Source organism: Hyaena hyaena, unplaced genomic scaffold, assembly GCF_003009895.1.
Source record: "Hyaena hyaena isolate Hyena2069 unplaced genomic scaffold, ASM300989v1 scaffold_721, whole genome shotgun sequence".
NCBI lineage: Eukaryota > Metazoa > Chordata > Mammalia > Carnivora > Hyaenidae > Hyaena > Hyaena hyaena.
Window position 1 is genome coordinate 93,320 of NW_024081346.1, and position 24,737 is coordinate 118,056.

Here is a 24,737-nt window from a genome sequence, read left to right on the forward strand (position 1 = left end):
CCACTGAAGCAGAGCCATCACCGACTCTGTCTTCTTGCCGTACCCCGGCCTCCAGGACCCAGATCATAGGTGCCTGATGTCCATGAAGGATCGCCCTGAACCCTAAGTCCTGCTGCCAGGGCTATGAAGAGAGAGGGACGCGAACCACCGCTCAGCCCCGGCATGGGAGAAAGACCAGAGTAAGGTTCGATTCTTGGTTCTCTTGTTTCTTGGCTGAGTGCCCTTGGGCAAGTCACATAACCTCTCTGAATCTGTTGCCTCATCTGTAAGGTGGAAATGAAAACACAAGGCTGAACCCCTATGTTTACTGCAGCAGTATCTACAACTGCCAACATATGGAAGCAAACCAAGTATTAATCGATAGATGGATGAATATAGAAGATACTTGTATTCTTTCTCCCTCCCTCTCTCTCTCTCGCTCACACATACACACACACAACAGAATATCACTCCGCCATAAAAAAGAATGGGATCTTGTCATCTGCGATAATGTGGATGGACCTAAAGGGAGTTATGCTAAGTCAAATAGGTCAGACTGAGAAAGACAAATACGCACTTATTATGTGGAATCTAAAAAAAACCAAGAAAACAAGACCCACAAATACAGAGAAGAAACTGACGGTTGCCAGAGGGAAGGAGGCAGGAGGATGAGCAAAGTGGGGGACGGGGGACAGGGTTCCAGGTGTGGAATGAGTAAGTCACGGGGACAAGTACAGCACAGGGGACATGGTAAGTGGTCCTGTCATACTGCCGTGTGGTGACAGGTGGCAGCTACAGTGAGCACAGAACACAGAGTCCTCACTCACTACTGCTATACACCTGAAATGAACGGAACATCGTGCATCAGCTACACTTCGATTGAAAAACACAGTCGGGGCGTCTGAGTGGCTCGGTCAGTTAAGCGTCCGACTCTTGATTTCAGCTCAGGTCGTGATCTCATGGGTTTGTGAGACCGAGCCCGTGAAAGGCTCTGAGCTGCCAGCGCAGAGCCTGCTTGGGACTCTCTCTCTCCCTCTCTCTGTCCCTCCCCTGCCTGCACATGTGTGCTCTCTCTCTCAAAAGTGCCTAAATAAAGGAAAAAGGGGGGGGGGTGACAGGCTCCCATGGTGTTCCACTGGACCGGGAGCCCCATGAAGGCAAGGGCTGGGTTTGTCGTTTCCCTCCCAGCCACGTACTCAGAGCCCCAAACAACGACTGGCACGAAACAGGTGTTTATGGAATCAATGCTTTCTCATTGCATTTAGAATAGAACCCGAGATCCTGACTGGAGGCATGTCCTGGCTACTGTCACCTTTCTGACCTCATCTCACATTGCCCTCCCCACTCGGCCCAGCCACCCTGGTCCCATTCTCCCTCTCGTCCCACACTCCCCAGGTCCTCCTGCCTGTGACATTCTTCTCCCTGGCTGGTCACTGCTCACCCTCCAGGTCTCAGTTCCCGGTCACCATCCCCTAATGGCTCTTCCTCAAACTACAGCAGTTTGCCCATAAAGGGCTCTGCTCTTTTTCTTCCTAAAAGTGATCACATGTTGGAAGACCCTAAATATTTGGGATTTTTGCTCTTGTTGCTATTTAAGGGCCGATCTTCCCCACTGGGCTATAAGCTCCACGAGGAGGAAGGCATATTTGATTTCACCCAGTACCTTGTCTATGACACAGGATGTTTACTGGATAAATGCTCAGTAAACAATGAATGGATGGGGGCACGTGGGTGGCTCAGTTGGTCAAGCGTCTGACTTTGGCTCAGGTCATGATCTCTACTGTTCATGAATTCGAGCCTCGTGTCAGGCTCTGTACGGACAGTGAGAGCCTGCTTCAGAGTCTCGGTCTCCCCCTCCTCCCCCATGTTCTTTCTCTCTCTCTCTCTCTCTCTCTCCTCTCTCTCAAAATAAACATTAAAAAAGAATGCAGAGCTCTCAAAAAAACAACAACAACACAATTAATGGATGGACCACCCCATATTCTGCATCAATCATGCTGGGATCAATGACTTAAAACTGATGAGAAGAAAAAATAAAAAATTAATAAAACTAGTGAGAAAGTTTCCCCCTCTCCTCCTCATCAATGAGTTTCTCTACCTCTCCCTTCTCCATAATTCACTTCCTTCCTCTTCTGTTCATCTGTGTCCTTTTGGTGAATTTGGAAAAAGGACACAGATTGAAAAATACACCCCTCACCCCCATATGGTCCCTATGACTGGGAGCAAGGCCCACTCAAGAGAACACCTACTCCTTTGGGCCCTGTGCCAATGAGCCTTGGCCTATCTGTGGAGAGCTAGAAGCTTTCTCATCCCATCGCTGGGGCATATAGTGACAGGCCCGTCCTGGTGATGAAGGCTCCACCACCCAGCCGTTTTTCTAGGCAGAAAGCGCTTTCCCTTGCAGAGAGAGTCTCCATTGGAGGAAGAGTCGTGAGCAATGCGAAGCATTACAACCATTTTTCCCCCAGCTATTTCTAGGCACACAAATAACATCTAAGGACTCAAGGCCAGCTTGAGAAAACAATTGAGCCAGGAAATACTCAGGCCGGCACAGAGGCAACAGAGCCCAAAAAAGTTAAAGTTGAGGGCCATGCCTTTATGGAGAGTTTCCTGGCTTTTCCCAGACAGACAAGTCCAAATGCAAAGTTCAACAAGGATCTTTTTCTGTGGGACCATTCATACAATTGACAGGGGCCTCGATTAGAGCTTAGGGGGAAAAATTATAGGACTTTTTCAGGGATAAGTGTCAAATGTTTTTAAGTCGACAAATTTATTGCGCACTTAGTATATCCTCTTTTTCAGAAATCCACCAACCCTCATCAGTAATTGGTGCTGCACTGTGGCTTTTCTGTCAACAAAGATCCCAGAATTGGGTCTCTTTCACGAAACCTGGATTGCCAGCATCTTCCAGAAATCACATTTAAGTGGTCAATCCTAAATGAGTATTTCTGTACATCTGCTGCTGAGCTCCAAACTTGGAATTGGCAGTTTATTTTAAAGGTTGGCATTGTTCACTGGGTCATTGTGTGTGCAGAAGGGCCGCCTTTGCATGAAAGTGCTGTTTGGGACCTTCTGATGTTCACAGAAACATGGAGCCAGCATGTACACAGTGACAGCATATTTGAGGAGCCTATTAATAATTAATTATCTATGGTAAGGGGAGGGGGAAGGAGATGGAAGGGTCCATAGATGGAAAATCACAGATAAGGCAACCCCTCTTCACTGCCATTCATTTCAACCACCTTTTATCAGAGCTGTCAACAAGGAGCAAAAGAAAATGGATTTTTGCCTTCCCAGTAAGAGGATTAAGCAGCAGAAATCCAGTCAAGAGGAAAGAAGGAACTTTTGAAGAAGCAGAGAGGATCAAGACAATGCAAATGTCCAAGGTCAGAGGTCACGAATGGGTAGCTCTGGGAGCCCAAAAGGCCTCATTTTGTATGGCTTGCAGGTTTTTTCTTTCAAGTTGAATTAACTGCGTCATAAAAAACTACGTTACAAATTCTTGGAGAATGAAGTCCCAGGCCCTCATTCCCATCTGGCCACAATCAGATGGAGTTGAGTTGTGGCTGCCCCACCCCTACACAGGCTGCGTCACCGGTTTTTGTCACCTGCCCTGTGATAATCCAGGACCCAGGACCTCAGTCCCTCAGCTCCAGAAGAAAACTGGGAGCACTCACATCCATTCCCCTCACAGTGGCCCAAATGACAGGACCACCCACCCAGAGTGACAAGCTACATGACAGGACAAAGCGCCCCACCCCCCCACCCCCCGGCAGCTTCCAGCTTCCCTGTGGCCTCCATCCCACCATGCAATGCTCCCAGGGACCCACAGACACCCTGAAATCTCGGGTGGGAGTGGAGGGTGGTCCCCAACTCCTCTGAGTGGAAACACCAAATTCCCTGGGGGACCTAGGAGTCATTCTTTCCAGGCATTCTATCCAAATAGTGGGGCTGGGAGGCTGAGATGGGGCAAAGGTACAGTCAGGAAAATGTTCGAAACACAGGATATACTGGCTCTGTGGGGCCCAAGAGGAATGTCCCCCCCCCACCCCCGCCTTCGGCTGCCAACACTTTCCAACTGGACAGCTATTTCCACTAAAGACCAGAAAAACACTAAAGTTTCTATACACTGAAGACCGAGCCTTGAGAGTTTTGGGTGGGCGGCAGCTGCCTCTCCCTGCTTCCCTCAACTCTTGCTTCTACCTAATCAGCAAGTGAGCTAGCATTCCAAGAGATGATTTCATGACTGTTCCCAAAGAACAAAATCCCAGGACTAAAGCATGAGGGGGTCAGCCCCAGGACTGTTACGAGCCCATCAAAAAGCAGTGCTAACCTCACCAACTTCCTGGGGCCACGTGGGGCTCTGCTTCCTGCCAGTTACCACAAATTCATGGCTCCAGATTCCCCGGGGCAGCTCCAGAATCAAGCAGCGGCTCCAGCAAATTCAAGGGCAACCACTTTCCCAGGCAAGGCTGTGGTTTTTGCCACCACCCCACCATGATCTTCACCAGCAACCCCCCCATCTCATCTATGCATACAATCTAAGTACAAAAAGCATGCTTACAGCTTCTAGACTCCTCTCCCCATCCACTCAAGACCAGACTGAGCCCCCAAAGCTTTTCCCACACAGAAAGTCTAGATGCCACTGGTAGGGGACACCTGCGTACTCTGGCTTCCTTGACCAGGAGAAGCATCCATCTTGCCTACATCTGTTTTTTCTTTCTGGCAACATGTCTCAAACCAGGACAGGTCCAGGAGAGGCTGGATCCCAAGGTGACTCTTCAGCCTTGGGGACCTCAGGAAACCACAGCACAGGAGTCAAACACTCAGGACTCACCTGGAGGTCAATGTGGAAATGAACAGTACACCAAAGGCCACGTTCACAGGCACATGTCACCCTAACATTCAATTCACTTTCACCATTGAGTTCATTGCCCATCTTCCCCCTGGAGAATGTAACTTCTATGAGGACAGGAGCGACATGGTTGTCTTTCTTGCTATATCTCTAACCTAACACAGCGTCGGGTAAATGTCAGCTGAGTGGAGGGGGGAAGAGAGAATGAATACTAACGGATCACAGGATGTGAACCCCAGGAAACTTACATTAATCCCCAAACTTTCTTCTAAAGCTGTTAGGATGTTTGTTAGGGAGAGGAACGTTCAGGGAGCACTCTAAACTGTATCCTGATCCTGCATTAGCACTTCAGAGGTTTTATCAAGAAGTTGGACTATGCAAACATGAAACAAGACACCGTATTATAACCTCATCTGTGTAAATCACCCGTGGTTTACTTGGAATTCTAAGGCAAAGGCACCTCAAAAGACATAACTCTCCTTGACCAGCCCTGGGTCTTCTGACAACTGCCTTCTGCCGTATAAATAGCAAGGCAGCTTGCATATTTTGCATTAATGCCTTCATGCAGGGCTGGTTTAAGTTTATTTTTGTTGCTTTCATTTTAAGACTGTGTTTATGCCTCTCTGTTAGACTTCCAGCCAGAAGAAAAATGACAAGATGCTAAGTTTGTCCTTTTTTTCAGAGATGCTCCAGACGGTTCCTGGAGGCACACGGGAAGATTAACAACTTATAGATGCCAACTCACTGGCACTGGGTGGCTTTCCAAGATGGTTTTTGTGGAAGAAACGGATACACTAAACCAGTCCTGTGTCACTCCACGATGCAGCCTCTGTTCTCAGAAAAGCAGCAGCGTTTACCTAGTGCTGAACTCAGCGCCCTGCCTTGTGGGCCACAAATCCAACTATAAAGAAAAGCACTAAATGTGGAACAGCTCAGAAAAGGCTGTCTCTTAAAAAGGCAGCGGCGTTTTGAGGAGAAAAAATAGTAAGAGAGAATTTTTTAAACTTGGAAAAGTTGAATACAGCTAAGAATATCTCAAAGACCCCCACTTGTGATTTCCCTCCTGCCCTGCTTTTCAATGGACCTGCCTTTTCTAGAGAAATCTACACACACACACACACACACACACACACACTCCTTTTTTAAATCCCACCAGCCCTCCTCCCCCAAAGCCAGGCTGCAGTGACGGCTTCGAACAATGACATCACCCCAGGTTGGGCCCTTTGGCAGGGTCGCCAATATTGTTTGCAGTGAATTTCCTGTAAAGGTTCTTAAGGCAGGAAACTAGTCCTGTGCCTGAGTCCTCCGCCTGTTTTGAGCCATCCTGTCAAGTCGAAACAAAGGCTTTTTGTGTTTTTTCCTTTTAAAAAAAAACCAAAACTTCCCTGTGCTTTTAATGAGCACCTTAATTACAGCTAAAGAATTAGATATATTTACGGATGACCTCATGCCTGCTGATAATTAGCAATTTGAAAGACCTGGCACATCTTTAGCGCCGGTTCCTTCTCCTTCACCCTCTCCCAGAAGCGGTCAGGTTAATTACTAAGCTTGACCTTTCAAAACAAAGTAGGTCTGGCCCAGCCAGCCACCCAGCCCCCAGGGCTCCCAGGCAGTGAGGGGCTCGTTCCTCCTCCTGAGTGGAGAATGGAACCTGCGTCAGAGAAGGTCGATTTGCCCGGGATAATGCTGTAGGAGGGGTGACAGGTTTCGGGGGGGGGGGGGGCCCACTCTAAGTGTCGACACGCTTTAATTAACGCTCAGGCTAATTTAACCCTGGCACAGTCCAGGGGAAGAAAACTGCTCATCCCAGAGGGAGAAAGTGTTCGGATTTGCCGAGTCGCAGTCGTGACCGAGGGGTGCCTCTCCAAGGGGGCCCCCACTGAGGACTCTTCATGGCGGTGCCTCCGGTTCTCCTCCGTGCGCGAGTCCGGACAGGAGGTGCAGCTGACCCCAGCCCTGCCTTTCTGCACACTCCACTGCGCGAGGGGGGTGCAGGGCCGGGTTTGGAGGGCGCACACCGGGTGGCCCTCCAGCGGGGTCCCGCCTGCACGCCCAGCCCTCCCACCAGTCGGTTGCCCCTCCATTGTAACATTTTCCAATTTCCAAATTTGCTGCGGCCCTGCACCCTATTAGGGGAGAGGCTGGGAGGCGGACATTCTCCTCATTCTTTTGCCTTATTAGGTTATGGATTTGATTGCTTTTGGGGGGGACAGGGGCTAAGTTGAGGAATGGCATCAGGAAGTGACCTCGGGAAGGGGGGGCAGGAGGAAGGCTGTAAAGAGGATGGAGCAGCAGGCGTGAGAAGCACCAGGAAGGAGCCCTGGAAGGGGCACGGCTCTGCCACGCCCTCCAGAGGGTGCCACATTCCAGGTCAGCAACTGGGCGCAGGCTCCGCACACCTCTGTGCCCTGTTTGACGGCATTTCTGGATCCTTATTTTGGGGGTTATCGGCGAGAGGCTCTTCCTCTTTCTACAGCGTTACCAGCTGAGGGAAAGCAGACTGACCTGAGGCCGTAGGTTGTTTCTAATTTGAGTAAAGATTTTTTTTTTGTGCTTTGCAGGGAAGGGGACAGGAAAAGAAGGGGATCCAGGGAAAGAGCCCCTGGGCTTGTCCCAAACTTAATAACTTTTTCCTCACGAAAAAGCCTCACCGGAGCTGCCTATGGCTCATCCAGAAATGAAACCGTTCAGGATTCGCAGCTCAGAAACAAGCTCCCTCCTAAATAATGAGGCCCAGAGGGACTCAGGCTGGGGAGTGGTCATGTCACTTACAGCTCAAGTGCAGGTTGCCACCTGACAGAGGCTTTGTCTTTGAAGGTACTGGCTATGTTTTAGGGTTCGGAGCTCCCCGGGGGAGGACTTTAGGAATGTGGGTCCGTGTTCTGGCTTTCCACGGACCCGCACGCTTCGGCAGATCCCTCTAACTCCTTTAAAAAGAAGGTGCGAGCAGCAAGGCCCAGCTGGGCGCAGGATGGTGTGCCGCTGTGGTCATTAAGAGGCTACATTTATTGGGCACAGACCATGTGCCGGGCACTGGGCCAGGTGCTTTATGTATACTATCTCATTTAATTCTAGAATCATCCTGTGAGGTGGGACGATGATCCTGTTCAAAGGAGGACACTGAGGCTGAACCCCTATCACCCGCCCAGGGTCACACAGCCAGTAGGTGGAGGGCATGGGTGCGGACCCCAGGTCTGCCTCCCTCTAAAGGCTGTGTTCTGACCCTCCTCCCACCACACACCCTTCCCTGCCTCTGCCCCCCACCCTCCCACCAGAACCAACCACAGAGATGGAAGTGCAGGAGCCCCTCCCACAGGAGCTCAGCAATCTTGGGGCCCCTTCCCAGGCGGCAGCTGCTTGGGCCAGGAGACAGCCTGAATCCCAGTGACACCCGAGCCACCGCCTCTAGTCTGGTGGGTAGGCTGGGTGCTATCAGTTAACCCACTGGCTAGGCAGGCAGCTCTTCCCAGAGCCTGGGTTCACGCACGAAACTCGGTGACCCTGTAAATTCAACATCCCCAGAAAGCTCTCCCAAAAGGTGGGCAGAGCAAGCATTCTCCAAGCACAACTACTGAGCCCCAGGTTCTCTCTCCTCGAAGGAAGTCCACCTCCCTAACAGCCTTTCAGAAGTGAGGAAAAGGCCCCCCTTAAGGATGGTCAGGCAGACCCCGCCTCAAAGCCAAAATAAGCTGGAAAAGGGAACACACTAGCTGTGCTAATATTCTGCAGCTCGCGCCCCATAATGGCACAAGAAGTTAGGCGCCCAAGCTACAAAGACTAGCTCATTCCGGGCGACACCTGTCCCCCTCCCCGTCGCCACCAAATCCTCCCACAGCAAACCTACAGATCCCAGGCAGTCTAAAAGAGGAGGCCAAGTTCTACTGGATGATTTCAGCCACTACTCTACTTGCATGAGCCGAGCTATGCCACAGCTCTCAAGCATCATGACTTAAGGGAGAACAACCCAACCCAGAACCACACAAAGATCGAGGCTTGGGCCAGCTACCCTGACCTTATCTTGCAGTGGGGCCACAGACTGCAGCTCAAGTATGTCAATCTTGGGAAAGCATACCAAAGGTACTGCACTAGCTGAGTCACACAGTTGGCCATGAGCACCTGAATGAATTGTGTGTGTGTGTGGTTTTTCTAAACACACTGGAGTATTTCCTGGGATGGGAAGTCTAAGTTCCACAAGCCAGCTCTAAGGCATTTATTTAAAGAAAAGAATAGCACCTGTAAGCCGAGCTTGGCAGCCAAGAATAAACTTTCAAGGCAGAACACTTCCAGGCTCCCCTCATTCCAGGGATGGCATGCTAACCGCGGCACACCAAACCAGAGGGTTCTCAGGGATCAACCCCACTCATTTCTGTGATCTCATACATAACTGAGTGGTCGTCTGGACTAGGAGGCAGTGGTGGCATCTCACACCCGGATGGGCCATAAGGCACAAGGCTTGGAGAAACTCTTGAACCTATGAAGTGAGTCTCTCTCTCTCTTCTTTTTCTGAAGACTGTGCTTATTCTGAAGGGACCATCAGCAAGCTGAAGGCAAGTGCCCTGGAGAGGTTTAGTCAGGACAGACTGCCACGTGGGGAGATGCCTGGCCTGCCCACGACAGCCGTGAAAGGGACAGGCCCTGTGAACAGATGTGGACTCAGACCCTGGGATCTGGCTATTCAGAGGTTTCAAGGCATAGCTAAGATACACTGAACACGGTGCCTCAAACGTGAAAGTCCCCAGAGACGGTGCTCACCAGGGGAAGGAAGGGACAGGACTGTACATATAAGACATCTAAGGGCTGCTGTTCAGTCGCACACAGGAGGCCCCTAACACTTCCCCCGGAGCCCTGCATGCAGCTGGGGCAACGGCCGGCCCCTCCTGAACACTCACCTCCTTTATGAAAGTTTCCATGACTGACCCCACCTGCCCTGAGTCACCCCTTCTCTCGCCTGGGACACAGCTAGAGTGCTGCGGGCTTGTCGGCGTGCCTCTTGGTGTCCTCCTGAAGTCTCATGCGGCTCTGCTCTCTCCCCATCCACACCGTGAGCTCCTTTGAGAGCATGGGCTAGGTCTCCGGTTTCTCTCTCATACCCCTTAAGGCTTAGCGCGGAGCTCCGCTCTGCAGAGGGGCCCAGAGAGGGTTGTGCTGTCTGGCCCTGGCGGTCATGTTTCTACCTGAGTGCTGGACTCCACGGCCCACGGAGCCCCAACTCATGTTACACAACATGCCGGCCGGCTATAAAACGCAACCCACTTCGGTCTGCAGCCTCAAATCCTGCTACCCGAGTGACAAGTGCTAAAGTCTTTCAAAAGACCTTCCAAGTCTTTGCAGTGTGATGGGGAGAGACAGCTCCCTGTCTTTTCTATCTGCAGGAGCAGCCTGGAGCAGGTTCAGCTCAGCATAAAAGCATAATAAGCCACCCACCGTGGAAACTTACAGCCGTATCCCAAACGTGGGGTAGGACTCGACATAATTGGCCACGTTTTCCATTTGCCATTACACTTTCTTCCCACTCTGAACTGGTTTTATAAAGAGGAGGTTTTATTTTCGTATTTAAGGGGATGAGAACAAAAGCGCTCGCACTCATCTCCCCTCCTAGACGGCCACTTAAAAGATTTAACAAGTTCACGTGGGTATTCTGCCGGGAGCATGGAAACGTCCCCATCTTCTTTCCAGCCCAAGCAGCTGGCGGCCAGGCCGTCACCGGGCACCTTCGAAGTCACCCACTCCTTTCTATTCAGTCAACAGGGATGGGTTCTGCTGCCAAGCCGTGTGAAGGGCAGGGCGGAGGGAACCCCAGCCCACGCTCGCGGGGGACACTTTGTGGTCTGTGAACCCAGCCTCTTGCTGGGCGCTGTGTGTACAGGGTGTCTACCGACAGCCCAGAGCTGAAGGGCTGTTCCTCCCTCCCTTAGTAAGAGCCACATAACTCGTCCGACAAGGCGTGCCTTTGAATAGGGAGCCGTGGTCACAACGAAACACACGGTGTTCCTGGACTGGCTTCGGTGGGGTGTGGAGAGCTGAACACCTCGGAATCGGCCAGCGCGCACATGGGTCTCTGGGAACCAGCACCGTGCTGGCTCCGGCCCCACCTGACCAGAAGAAATGAGGCGGAGACACCGAAGAAATGGAAAAGGGACGTGCAGGGAAAGGGAGGGCCTACGAGAAGAACCAGTTAAAAACTCAGGCTTCCTGGCTTCCCACTTCAAAGAGGGAACCACAAGATTTTACCAGAGATGCTTTATAAATCAAGCGGCCTCTCGACGGGACTGAAGGGGACTGGAATCCGTTCAGAGGGTAAGAGTTAAGTTCTCCGAGAGAGACACTACAAAGCCACAGGAGTCCGCAGGGCTGTAAAACCCCGGATTCAAAAGTCACCAGCGCTTTAATCAAACACAGGTGTCTACTGCGGCCATGAGCACAGAGATAATTGAAGCTTTTGTTTGGTTTAATGCCCCACAGTCCCCGGGTTCCCACTTTAGAAGTCAGTTCTGGTCTGGCCGGTCCAGGGGCCCTGGGAAGAAAGGGCCGCAGGGCCAGAATCCTGGAAGCAGGAGGCTCCTGGCCTAATGGAATCGAAGGGGCACTGGACCTGTAGACTTCGGGCCTCATCGCCATTCCCAACGAGAAAGCTCTGAGACAGCTGTGACTGTCTTTCCTACACGCCCTACTCCTCATTGCCTCCACGCTTTCACCCCACTGCTCGGAACAGCCTCCCCATAATGCTCTCTTGGCTCCCTCTCTCTCATCTCTTAGGGAATAGCTAAAATGCCGTGTCTTCCGAGACCTTCCCCTAGATCTAAAGTGCCTGCACTGCACCCTGCTCCCCTCATCCACCTCTCCCCAAGCCATTCCCAATCCTCAGACTTAGTATATGTACATACAGGAGCACAGGCTTGAAAACTAGACCTTCCAGGTTCACATCCTGGCACTGTCACTCGAGTAAGTGACTTAAACTTCCATTTCCGCACCTGTCCTGTAAGGGTAACACTACCTACCTCACAGTCCAGGTGGAGCGCTTAGGGTAGAGTCAAGCTCAGGGTAACATGCTAGCGACTACTATTATTTGATTCACACCCCACCACACCATCTTGTTGGAAATTACCTAGTTTTGCTTATATGCCTGCTCTCTGTCTCCCCCATTAGCCTATAAATAGATCAAGAAAATACAGAAATGAGATGGAAGATGGTTTGCATTTGGTCATCTGATTTCTTTGGTGGCCACTGGCCAATCCCAAAATGGGGAGCTGGCTCCCCAAACTGCCCACATTCTGACATAAGCGAACCCGCAAAGCCAGAACTGCTACTCAGAAGTCTCATGTTTAAACAATGCTTGGAATGTTTGATAGGAACACGCATTTATTTTTAGGCAAGAAAGTTGTCTCTTAAGCTAACCCCGCAGCCCCGGAGCAGGCCGTATTTGGCAAGCATTGCTTTGTGGTTGTTTATTAAAGAGACCCAGAATTTTCTCAAGTCTAAGGTAGCTACAAAAAGAGAACTCAATGCACAGTGAGTCTTCTATTTTTATGGTCAAAGCTTGTTCCCTTTGAATCTCTAGGGTGTTTTGGTGCAGCAGGTAAGAGGCAGGTGCCACTCCTTGACATGACGCCACTCCTTGACATGACGCAGCTTGGGGTCATGATCCCTTAAGCAACCATCCCTAGAATGGATCACGGCTCTCGACGGATTGGATTCTTTTCTGCAGATTCCCTCTGTGTCTGTGAGTCAAAGAAAGTTACAAAAGGAAGGGGAAACTTACTTTCCCTAAATGGTCAAGAATGTGCTCCCCAAACCAGACTAGGTATTTCCTCTCATTCTACCTACCAGCAGACACGGTGTGGGGTGACTGCAGGCCTGACATCTCTGAAAAAGACATCTTGATACAGACCTTTCTGTTTCACAGAAAGTCAAACCCTACCACACTTGGCAGCATAGCTCAAATGACAAAAAAAAAAAAAAAAAAACCCGCCTTACAATCCTGGTGATGTTTACCGTCTGGATACCTTCCAGGACTGGTGAGCAGACAGCCTGTAAGAAAGGTTGATTCATCAGACTGCCCTTGAACCAGCCTGGAAAACCAGCTGCTTCCAGACATTTTGAATTCTGAAACTGAGTTTATACCATACGCCAGAACTGGAAGACCATAAAGCCTATAAAATTCAAAACAAACAAACAAACAAACAAACCTGACTCTTCCAAACACACTCCATGCCAGTAAGAGCCAAACGGGTACTTTGTAAACTCATTTAAATATTTTCATCAGATCCAGGGTTTAACATAAAGGTATTCAATTCCTTAAAGGAAAGAGAAGGAAGTACCAGGGAGGAAAAAAGTTTATTTACTGTCAGAGCTGGGGTAAGAAGGATGTAATTTTTTTTTTTTTTTAGTGTTATCATGGAATGAACTGCACTTGGGATTTGCTGGAAATTTTGGAGTTCTTTTTAATTTGTCAGTGTTTGTGAAAGCAGGCAAAAGATGCAGGCACATTCTGCCCTGCTATTAAGAAGTCACATAGCTGAGATTCCAACTCTAAATGCCTGGAGAAAAAGCACACATCCCAGCCACAAAGCCAACAGCGGCTTTCATGGTTGACTCTTTTTCTTCTCCCACTCTCGTGCGCAAACACACGTCCTTCATCGATAAAATGGACCGGCCGGATTCCTGCACCAGGAAGCAGAGGCTCCTCGTCCACCGACCCCACACGGCCACGGTGCCCGTGGATATCTTCCTGGAAGACCGGCTGGCAGCCTACTTCTGCCCAGCAGCCCAACATTCCACCATTAGTGCTGCCTCTGGGATGGAGGCCCTCCCCAAAACAATAAGCGATTCAGTTTCCATGGTGATGTCAACTAAGTACCTTCTACTCATAGCCAGATTTTGATCAGAGAGACCTACATGCTATGACACACGCACGGACTGAGGCAATGACATGACCGAAGTCGGCTTACATCGCCCTCGGCACTTGGTTCAGTAACACAGGTTGAAGACCCACAAACTCTCCGAGGTTTTGACACTACCTCACCCTCCCCGCATGGCTGGTGGCTGAATCACTTTCAAGCTTCCTCCCGTGATGGTTCTTCTAATCTCAAATTGGCCTTCTCTGCCATTAAAATGAGATATATATTTTAAAAACAAAAAAGAAACGTATCCATTTTACTTCCTCCTGTGCCCCCATCCTGGATGGCTGCTAATTAAGATATTTGTAAATCAGAGTCATTACTGCTCAGGAGGTAGGATATGAAAACCCTCTATCTTAGGCTTTTCTGGAGATTAAAAAAACCAAATGTGTTCTCTTCTCTTTGGGAGAATGAGGAATAATGCCTACCCCCTGCCCTTGGCAGGCCTCCTATCCACCTAGAATGTGGCTTCCACCCACTCTCAACAGCCGTCAGAGAAGGGGGGGAAAGATGAAAAGAAAAACCCACTAGAAAGCCAGTGACAGACATCACTCAGACCCACACCTTTGGGGGAAAAACATTAAAAAGCATAAAACAAACCACAATGTCTTCTTTATTCCTGCCCGAAGCTGAAGACACAAATGCTATTGTGCGGCTGGTGTTCTAGCATCCCATTCAATCATTTCAACACCGTCAACGATATTTCCCAAGATGACTTCATTGTGTTCCCCCAGTAGTAAACGGCCACTTCCAACTACTTCTGCCCTGTGTCCATAGTTCCACTGGAAAACAAAGACTCTGTTCTGCTCTGCTATTTGGAAGAAAAACATTTAAATAAGCCTTTCTTAAATTGGCAGGAGGGCATTGCTTTCTTTTAGAACCTAGGATTCAAATACCCAGACAGGATAACAGGGCAGTTTACTCCTGGGGGCGGCCAAACTTTGAGAGAGAGAGAGAGAGAGAGAGAGAGTAAGCTGGAGCCTGGGGGCAGCCAAACTCAGAGAGAGAGAGAGAGAGAGAGAGAGAGAAAGTTGGAGCCTGGGGGCAGCCAAACTCTGTGTGTGTGTGTGTGTGTGTGTGTGTGTGTATGTGTGTGTGTAAGAAAGCCAGAGTCTTAAAAAGAAAGAGCCATGTGAGGAGCAAGTGATAAGCCCACACAAAGCGGCCCTGCTTTCTTCAAAAACAAACAAACAAACAAACAAACAAACCAAAAAATGCCTAACATTCGAGGGCAGAGATAAACCCAGAGTCTTGGGATCCTGAGTGACATGGCCAAGTACAGCGCTGCGGTGTGTGTTCCTGGGTAAGTCACTCAGCCTGGAATGTTTCCAGGGTCGGATGAGATCGTTTTTTCCAAGTGTGGCAGGCACACAGGGGAGATTTTAAGGGTTTGCAACATCCTCCATTAACCCTTGAATCACCGTGAGTTTATTCCTTTGATGCTCTCTCCTAAACCTTGCATTCCTTCAAAGAGAAAGTCTCCGCTTGGGCCTTCAGCACCTCACTCCCACTTGCCAGTCTCTCTTTTTCACAAAGAGAGCAGGCCCCAGGCCCAGAGCCAGTCAGCAGGAATAATACCTAGCAAGAATTTAAGGACATTGTTTGGTTCTCAGCATGTTTATTTTTGCAGTTTCCTTCTATTTAAGGACAGGGAGGCAGAGTTTTTCATTTATCATACTTACATAACTTTTCCTCTGAAAACTTAAGAAACGCAAATTGACTTAAAGAAAGTTTTAAGTATATAAAAATTAAAACTGGTATGGAAAAATCACAAACGACTGAAGTTTTAGGCAACAGGGAGACAAGGGCAGGTGCAAGAAGGTGGGGTGGCGGCTGCTCTGGCTGGGGAATCACAGTCTCTTCTGGAAACACAGGATGGTTCCTCACTCTTGGCGGGGGAGGGGGATGGGGCTCATCGTGGAAATGCAGAAGCCAGCACGAAAATAGGTGGCAAATCACAAATCCCAAATATGCTCAAACCCTTGGCTTCCCAGAACTCTTCAATAAATTACACCTAAGAAAAAGACCACTGGCTTCTTCCAGAGTAACTAACTGCTGCTCAGACTAAAGAGAAGGCGACCAAGTTACAGCAAGCAGCTTTTCAAGCCTTTCCCTGGACATTCCAAGTTAAAGCATGGATTGTTTACAAAGGAAAGGGGAGGGGGAAGGATGCGAAAGAACAACACAACCAAAAAAGGCACAACACCAAGACAAATGTCTCAGAGATCTTTATAATCCCATGGAGACGGCTACTGGATCCAACTTCCCACCCGCACGGATGTCAAGATGCCCTTGCCAGTTAAATTCACGCTAAGATTTCACTTTCTGGAGAGAGGCAAGATCCTTCTACCAGCCAGCTGGTTAATTTTCCACCCAATAAGATCACTCTTTACAGAGTCTGGAATTTAAAAACAATTGTTTCCCTTGATTCACTGACCCTTACACTCCTTGATACCTGGGATCTGGACTAAAATGTAACTCATAAACCTTCCTGAAGAAAGGCGAGTGTTACTGTGCCACTTTCAGACACTTTGTAACAAATTCTGGCCACTGGAGTCTAGACCGCCAACACTGTAAAACTAAGTTTCCTTACAACTGTGCTTTGATGTTTTAAACTTTAAACTCATCCTAAAGGAGGGCTCATCTTGGGCTCTCAAACCACCCATGCTATAGAGACTTCTTTCAAACCTCCATGGTGACATAACTTGAAATCCACTCAAGTAGAAACGTCCGCCTGCCTACCTTTCAGTAGGTCTGTGTTTCAGTCACCACTGCCATTGAATGACCAACTTGCTATCACTTCCCTCTTATTTCCATGAAAATAGAAAAGGGGTGAAGAGGAACTTAAAAAGGTAACTTGAGTGTTTCGTTACTCCGTAAAATACATAAATAAAAGCAGCGGGAGTGAATTGAGGGGACTTGAATGTGACTGATGAGACCATGGACATCACTAAGGGAAGGAAACAGGGATAAAACTGAGGAGGAAACATTGACCTAGAATATACTAGGGGCACCTGGGTGCCTCAGTCAGTTAAGCCTCTGACTCTTGATTTCGGCTCAGGTCATGATCTTACAGTTCGTGAGTTCGAGCCCTACCTGGGTCTCTGAGCTGACAGTGCACAGCCTTCTCGGGATTCTCTCTCAGTCTCTCTGCCCTTCCCCTGCTCCCGTGCACTCTTTCTCTCTCTCACACACAATTAAGTTAAATATACTAAATGCCAAGGAAGAGCTAAACGGGTTGATAGTTAGCTATTGGGGAAACCTGCACGAGCAAGTGATACTAGAGCAAATAGCTGTTCACTAATTATTTTTGCCCTCCCCCGCCCCAATAGAGGCAATAAGGGAATCCTTGCTTTAAGAACCCTAAGATTTGGTCAAAGGCTTGTACAAATCCCAGCACACTGTCAATCAATACAGCAAAAGCCAAAAGTGTTCATCTCAACAGTCTCAGAAATTCCTTGCACCTTCTCAAATCCATTCTTTTTTGGTGCCCTCACTTTCCTTTCGTCCGCCAGCCAGCACTGCCGGGTAACTCTGAAAAACAGTGCCGTCTGGCCAAAGTCTGCCATCACTGGAGTGTATGTTTAAGTGACAGAGGTCCCCACCCCAGAAAGCTTAAGCCTAGAATGCAGACGGGTCCCTGCCCCCCGACAGGTGACTAAGAAGACTCTTTGGGAGTGCAATCACACCTCTTAAATGACCTCCCTGACTGCATCTCAGGAGTTTAACAGCACCAGCAGCACCGATATTAAAACACCACCCTCCTTTCCGGGGCTGTTTTCCTCCAACATGTCCCCAGATTTTCCCCACAAGAAGTCTGCTTGAGGCCAGGCAACTGGCTGCCCTTGAATAAAACCATTTAGCCCCAGTTAGGGTGGGTCAGCTCCCTGCCGCCAGAGTAGTCTCCTTGTTGGTCTCGGAAGCCGGAAGCAGGGAGGGTGTCTCAAAAGGCAAGGCAATCCTGGGTTGCCGCCCTGGACGGCCCAGGATCAGATGTATCGGCAACCCCCGCTGGCTCCCACTCTACTCCATGGTACCAGCTCCCGCCTGAATGAGTGTGAGTGGCTACCAGGGGCGCTGTCACTCCCGGGCCATCCCCCAACACCTCCCCTCTTTGGCAGAAAAGCGGTGTTCGGAAACACAGTGGGGGCGGGGGGAGGAGGGAAAAGCGTGCCGGTAGTTCAGTGGCTTCCTGGGATCGTCTCCTGAGAGAGCAGAGCATAGCTGCCCCCCTTTCCTATTTACAGTCTCATTTCTAGATGATAATTAAGTTCACTTAAATTTTTATTATAATTTAAATCTTTTTTGGTAGGTATGTTACTTAATTTTAAAAGCTGCTAAGGACCTGTCCGTCTTAGCCAGATCCTAAGAGGGAAGCAATTAAAGTAATGGAACAAAATAACAGATGGCTACTTTGGGGCCTCTATTGTCAGCTTTAAAAAAAAAAAAAAAAAAAAAATCTGCTTGGAGAAAAACAAAACCCCATCAGAACGTTCAAATAATTAATTCACCCTTGAAACAGCCCAAGCCAAAGGTCAGGGATCTAAACAGCGAGGCCCTGCCCGGCAAGCAGGGGGTGGGAGCAAGGCGACCCAGGCCCCTTTCAGCAACTAGGAGCCGGAACTGTGGCTGAGAACTGTAACTGCTGGAGAATCGGCTGGAAATCCAGCCCAGGCCTTCGCCCGTCCCGGGGAGAAAACTTAGGACCTTCCAGGTCAGATCTGTTGCATAACCCACTTATCAGGTTATGCCTTGGTTATGGGGGCAGGGGTCTCAGGGGTCAGAGCAAACAGTTTCCGCAGAAGCCACACACACCCTGACTTGAACCAAGCCCTGCCTAATCCCTACAGGAATGCAATTCCACACACTTGAAGGGACTACAGCTCTCCTGCACACGGATTTTCAGAGTGAGTATGCACACGTGCCAGCTGCTCAGCCTTGGAGAGGCAGGAAGGGCAACCTGTTAGTCACTAAAGCGACACTGTAATGTAGAAAAACTCCGCCAGGTTGTTTGGAGGGAGCAAGGGGGGTGGGGAGTGGGGTCCTCTTAGAAGGGAAAGCACAGAGGCCAAACTTGCGTATGTACCCCTTGCCACTACTCCGTTCCCCCACTTCGTGAAGGATCCCTGCTCCGTGATAGGAGAGCGCACAGCAGCGAAGCCACATCCCCCTCCCCCCCCCCCAAAGAACAGTTATGTGTAAATATTTGCGGCAGTAGGTATAAAGCTGGACATACTAGGATCCGGCCCTCACTGAGAACTGAAAGCAACTTGTAGCAGAGGACGCTGGGAGCGACCCTTTCTTTCCCTCAACCTTGCCTGGTCCTTGAGGAAGGGAAGAGGGACAATAACAGAGCAGCGAGGCCTTGGGGTGAGTCCTGGTTCCCACCCAAGGCCTGAATGGTGCCCCGGCCTCTCCCAGTGTGCAAGGGAGACTCTAACCACGAAGGAGCACACACCCTAACTCCCAGAAGGGAGTGGAAGGGAGCTAGCAGAAGGAGTCATTTGGGGAAGGGTGGAAGACAGGAAGGGAAGGAAAAGGAAGGTTCCCTCACCTCCACTACCTGAGAGAAGAGAGTCAGGGGCTCATCTTCCTAAGCACTCGGAGCTGGAGAAGACAGATCCCAGAAATTCTCAAAAACAATCCTGTGACCCCCGGTTCCCCCTCCCAAGTCTCTCGGCAACTCTTAACCCATTCCAACCCAGCACTGCCTCAGGCCATACGTTAGCGTTGGGCTGCTGGCTAGACCGCCCACTCCCCCCCAAACATCTGTCTGTCAGATCATCTCAAGCTGCCCACCCTGAGGGAGGTGCAGCAGCGGATAAGACCACCACCAACCTCCCCACCACCCCCCCCCTTGATGAGGAAATTCAAGCAGAGGCTGGGAATTTACCAAGGTTGTGCCAGGCCCCACCCCAGGCTGCTCCTTTCCCCTCTCCCTCCACACTGGGGGGCCTGCAAAGGGACCCTGAGCACCAATTCACACCCTCCAGAGGCTTCCAGTCACACTCTGCACCATTCAAACCCCTGGAGTCTGCCCCCCGTGTTCCTGAAAAGGCCCCACCAAGCCCACCCTCCGGAATCCCAACACCACACACACCCATCTTTGTAGCATCACAGGAGGGCCTCCTTCGACCCCTCCTCATTTTACAGATGACAGAACTGTACTAAGAGAGCAAGGTCTTTCCCAGGACCACATAACTGATTACTAACAAATCGGGGAAGAAAATCCAGATTTCCGGAACATGTTAAAAGCCTCTAACTCCAAGTACCTGCTACTGTCTTCACACACACTTTACACAACCCCTCCCAACACACACCCCACTCAACATACTCCTTTGTTTGGCTCTTCCTGCACACATCCAACCCTCTCTTCTCTCATGACAGCTCCCCTCCTCAACCACCTTGAATTATCCACCCCCTGCATATCTTCTCTGGGCCTCCCACTCCTTTTGATCTCCCTTTCGCTACTGGGGTCCCCTCTTAGTTCCTCCCACACCCCAACATGCCACCTGAAACAGACCCTGCCTTAGGATGCCTTCATCCCCTTCCCCCCAAAAGACACAATTCTTCCTGGACACTCACCACTCTCCCCCTTATTCGCCCTCCTTTATTACCCCCGCCCCCCGCAGTCCCGGGACTGTACCTCTAAAAGCCCTCCCCCCTCCAAATTCCTTCCCCGGTCCATCTATCACACACTGTGTTCCTAATGTGACTTTCATTTTCCTAAACTAACCTCCCTCCCATTACCCGCCATTCCGCCGCTCACATTCTCTCCACCATGCTCACCTTTCCCCACACTACCTTCTCCTTAGGCTCCTCCAACCCCCTGGCTGAGCTTTGCAATCTTCCATCCGTTCTTCAGACTCCCCTCTTCAGAACGTTCCAGGGACTATCCCCTTCAGCCTATCAATTCCTCTCACTCCTCCTGCTTCCCAATCTTCTCCTCTTCCTTTTAGAACAGGGCACCCCAAATAAACCTCAGCCCTTCAAGCATTTCTTACAGCTCCCTAACTTCTTCCGTTCGCACCCCTACCCATTCTCACACCCCATGCCACAGTCTCACACCCACTTCTTTCCTCTGCCCCTCTCATCTTCTGAGTCTCCCAGCCCCCCCTTCAGACTCCACATTCCTTTCTTAGTACCCCTACTCCATCTTCAGACTTCCAGAATCTCGATCCCCTTTAGAACTCCCCCAACCCCAATCTTCAGATCTTTCTGCACTCCAAATAACCCCCTCCCTTTTCGAGCTCCTGTTCAGGCTTCCCGAAAACTAATTTCATCCTGGCCTACGAATTCCAGACTCCCCCGTTTCTCTTCGCACCCCCAACCATCCTCTGAACCTTCCAGCCCGCTTTAGACCCCAATTCCATTTTAGAGGCTACAAGCATCTCGAATTCTCCCAATTCCCCGCCCAGACCCTGCAATTCCTTCATCGGGCTCCCTGATTCGTTTTTTCAGACTTCCATATTCCCTTCTAGGCCGCCAATTATTTCCCCAGACTCTCAATCCTTTACTCAAGTTCTACAATTCCTTCTCAGGACTCCAAACCCCTTCCCAGTCCCGCCAATTCCTTCTCAGGACCCCCGATTCCCATCACAGACCCTCCAATTCCCTCTCAGGACCCTCCAAGCCCCTTTCCGGCCCCCAGCCTCCCTCGGAAGCGCCCCCTCCAGCCCGTCCGGCCCGCGGGCCGCGCACCTTGCGCTGCTGCTTCTCCCAGGCCGGGTCCAGCAGCAGGTCCCGGTCCCAGTCGTCTTCCTGGGCCATGTAGTCGCCCATGCTGCCTCCGCCGCCGGCGCCATTGCCCCCGCTGCTGGGGCCGTATTGGTACGACTGGTTCGCCGCGTGGTAGTCCACCATTCCGCCGCCTCTCGCTTGCCCACCAGCCCGTCCGCTCCCGCCGCAGCTCCCGCCCCTCTGCCCGAGCCTCCGCCGCCGCCGCTGCCGCCGCTTCAGCTGCTTCAGCCCGCCCTCCCCCAGCGCCTGCGCACTACCTGCCGCGCCTGCGCACCTCGCCTCCGCCGCCGCCCTCCCGCGCGCGCGCGCGCCTCCTAACCAGAAAGGCGCTGAGACCCGCCTTGGGGAGCCCGGCGCCTGCGCAGAGTCCACTTCCCGGACCACCCCTTTAGCTCAAGTACGCGCCGCGTCCCCTCTCCCGCGTGAGCGCGCGCGTTCTCCGCCTGTGGGCGGGGCCAGATTATGAATGATTCATAAGGCGGGTCTCGCCATCAAGCCTTAACCTGCTCCGGCGTGTATTCTCATTCAGCAACGCAAATTCAACAAATATTTATTAACCGCCTCCTGTGTGCTAGATTATGTTTTACGCATTGACACTAAACCAGATAGACAAAAATCCTTGCCCTTGTGGAGCTACCTTGTAGTGAAGGAAAATAACAAAATTTTAGGAAGTATGGTCCAAAGTGGTAAGTGTTACGGAGAAAATTAAGCATGAATGGAATGTAAAAAAAAGTACTCAGGGTAGGCTTTGCAGAAAAGGAGAACACCTGATCACAGACTTGAAGGATTCATGAAATGGACATGAGAATTAGGTGGATTTGGCGTAGATACTGGCTGACTGGGAAGGAAAAGGAGTTTGGGGACTTGTCTATTCTTCATTCATTCAACAGTCATTGAGCACCTACAGTGTGTCAGGCATTGATTGCTCTTGGGCGCTGGTGATAGAGTGCTGAGCATGATAAGCATGATTAATTCTCAAGTGGCTCAAAAAGGGGGATGGCAACAACATATAAGTAAATAAATACAAATAAATGACATCACCACATTAATAGCCCTCTCAAAAAATTGTTTTTTAAGTTTATTTATTTTGAAAGAGAGAAAGCGTGTGAACGGGGTAAGAGGAGAGAGAGAGAGAGGGAGGGAGAGAATCCCAAGCAGGCTCCAGGCTGTCAGCACAGAGCTGGATGCCATGCTAGATATCAACCACGAGACCATGACCTGGGCTGAAATCAATAGTTGGCCACTAAACTGACTGAGCCACCCAGGCCACCCAGGCACCCCGCCCTCTCAAATTTAAATATCCAGAGCTAAGCTTCTGATCTTAATCACTCCACAGTCATCCCCATCCATAGTAGTTAATGGCGCCTGCAATCTTCCAGATCTGCAGGCAACAAACTATAGACCTTGCATTCATCCTTGACTCCTCTGTGTCTTCACACCCTGCATCCAGTTCAGGAAATTCTGTCAGTTCTGTCTTAAAAGTATATACAGAATCCACCCATTCCACCCCCCGCCCCCCACCCACACACACACCTGTGGTCCCACCTTAGTCCTGTCCACCCTTGCCTTGTCTTCATTTGGACCACTGCACCAGCCTCCTCACCTGCTCCCCTTCCCGTTCCCCCACCCCATTCTCTTTCCCACAGGAAGCCCAAGATAGCCTGTGAACACCTGAGTCAAATCAAGTCTCCCTCCTCTGCTCAGAACCCCTCCTTGGTGCAACACTGAGTACAAGTCAAAGTCAAGGTAAGGAGGAAAGGCTGAAGATGCCTTCCCTGCCCTGGTCCAGCCATGTCTTTTGAAACAAGAGACTCCTGGAGCCACAGTCTTCCCCATCTTGTCCGCATTTCCTCTCCCAGCTCACCTCCCTCTCTCCCTCTCAATCTCTGAGCTTCTGCCACACTGCTGATCTCCTTGGTGTTCTTCAATCACACCAGGCACCAGCCTCAGGCCTTTGTGCTGGATAGTACCTTGTTACCACCGCCGGGAACGCTTTTCCCAGATACCGGATCCCGACGGCTTGCACAGCCTCCTGTCCTACAGGTCTGCAGAACTATCACCGCAGTGAGACCTTCCCTGAGCCCCTTAGTAAAATAGCATCCTACACCTTCCCTGTTTTATTTTTTCCAGAGTACCGGTCACTATTCAACATACTATTTGGCTTATTTGCCACGTTTATCTGTCTCCTTCCTGAGAATGTCAGCCCGTGAGTGTGGAGATCTTTGGCCTTTACTGTATCCCTAGCCTCTGAAGCAGCGTCTAGCACAAGGCAGAAGCTTAATAAATCTTACGTGAATGAATGGATGGACTTAAAACCATGGTTAGGAGTTTGAATTTTTTTGGAAATGCAATGGGGAGTTAAGGGAGGAGCCTAAGCAGGGGAGGGATGGGATCCGCTGCTGTTTACAGGATCCAGCAGCCACAGGAGGGGAACAGACTGTAGGTGGAGTGAGCACAGGGAGACCAGCCAGGAGGCTGCCACAACAGTCCAGGTGAGCAGGGACAGGGCCAGGGTCCTGGAGGAGGAGAGAGCTGTGCAGGTGGGGCAGTGGAAAGACTTGGGAAAGTGGAGTTGACAGGACTTACTGTCGTGAATTGGATGGGGGCAGGCAGGGGGTGGCCATGAGAATGAGGGAAGAGCCCAGACCCAAGATGGCTCCCAAGGTTGGCCGTGACCCACAGGGGAGTGTCCACTTGAATGGATTCAGGGAAGGTAAGAAGGTAAGCGCAGGAACTGGCCCACGGTGTAAAAGGAGGGGATTGGGGGGGGGGGCGCCTGGGTGGCTCAGTCGGTTGAGCGTCCGACTTCGGCTCGGGTCATGATCTCACGGTTCGTGGGTTCGAGCCCCGTGTCGGGCTCTGTGCTGACAGCTTAGAGCCTGGAGCCTGTTTCAGATTCTGTGTCTCCCTCTCTCGCTCTGCTCCTTCCCTTCTCATTCTCTCTCTTTCTTAAGGATAAACATTAAAAATTAAAAAAAAAAAAAAACGGAGGGGATTGGGTCGCAGTCAGCTACTGGGGATGGGGGATGAGAGCACATGGCTTCTCCAGGTTTGGGAGCTCAAGGACATCTCCCCACCTCTCTCAAAGGCACTGGAAGGCATCCAACGGCACGCAAAGGGGTCAAGGCCCGGGCAGCAGCCCATGTTCTCAAGAGATGCTGGGATCTGGCCACAGATCCAGGAGCGTTGGCTGTCACCTGGAGAACAAACCCAGAACTTCTGTGTTGGGTCTCGCCGGCAGGGAGAGGCACTGGGGCCATGGGCCA

At 50.6% G+C, this 24,737-nt stretch overlaps 1 protein-coding gene across 1 annotated transcript in view; it reads right to left on the minus strand.

Moving 5' to 3' along the window:
• The window catches only part of ACTN4 (actinin alpha 4), a 69,711-nt gene extending 48,117 nt beyond the window's left edge, over positions 1-21,594 (minus strand). Inside the window, exon 1 of the mRNA XM_039217755.1 lies at positions 21,433-21,594. Within this exon, the coding sequence (XP_039073686.1) occupies positions 21,433-21,594 (162 nt within the window). The remainder of the gene's footprint in view (positions 1-21,432) is intronic.
• Between the last annotated feature and the right edge of the window lie 3,143 nt (positions 21,595-24,737).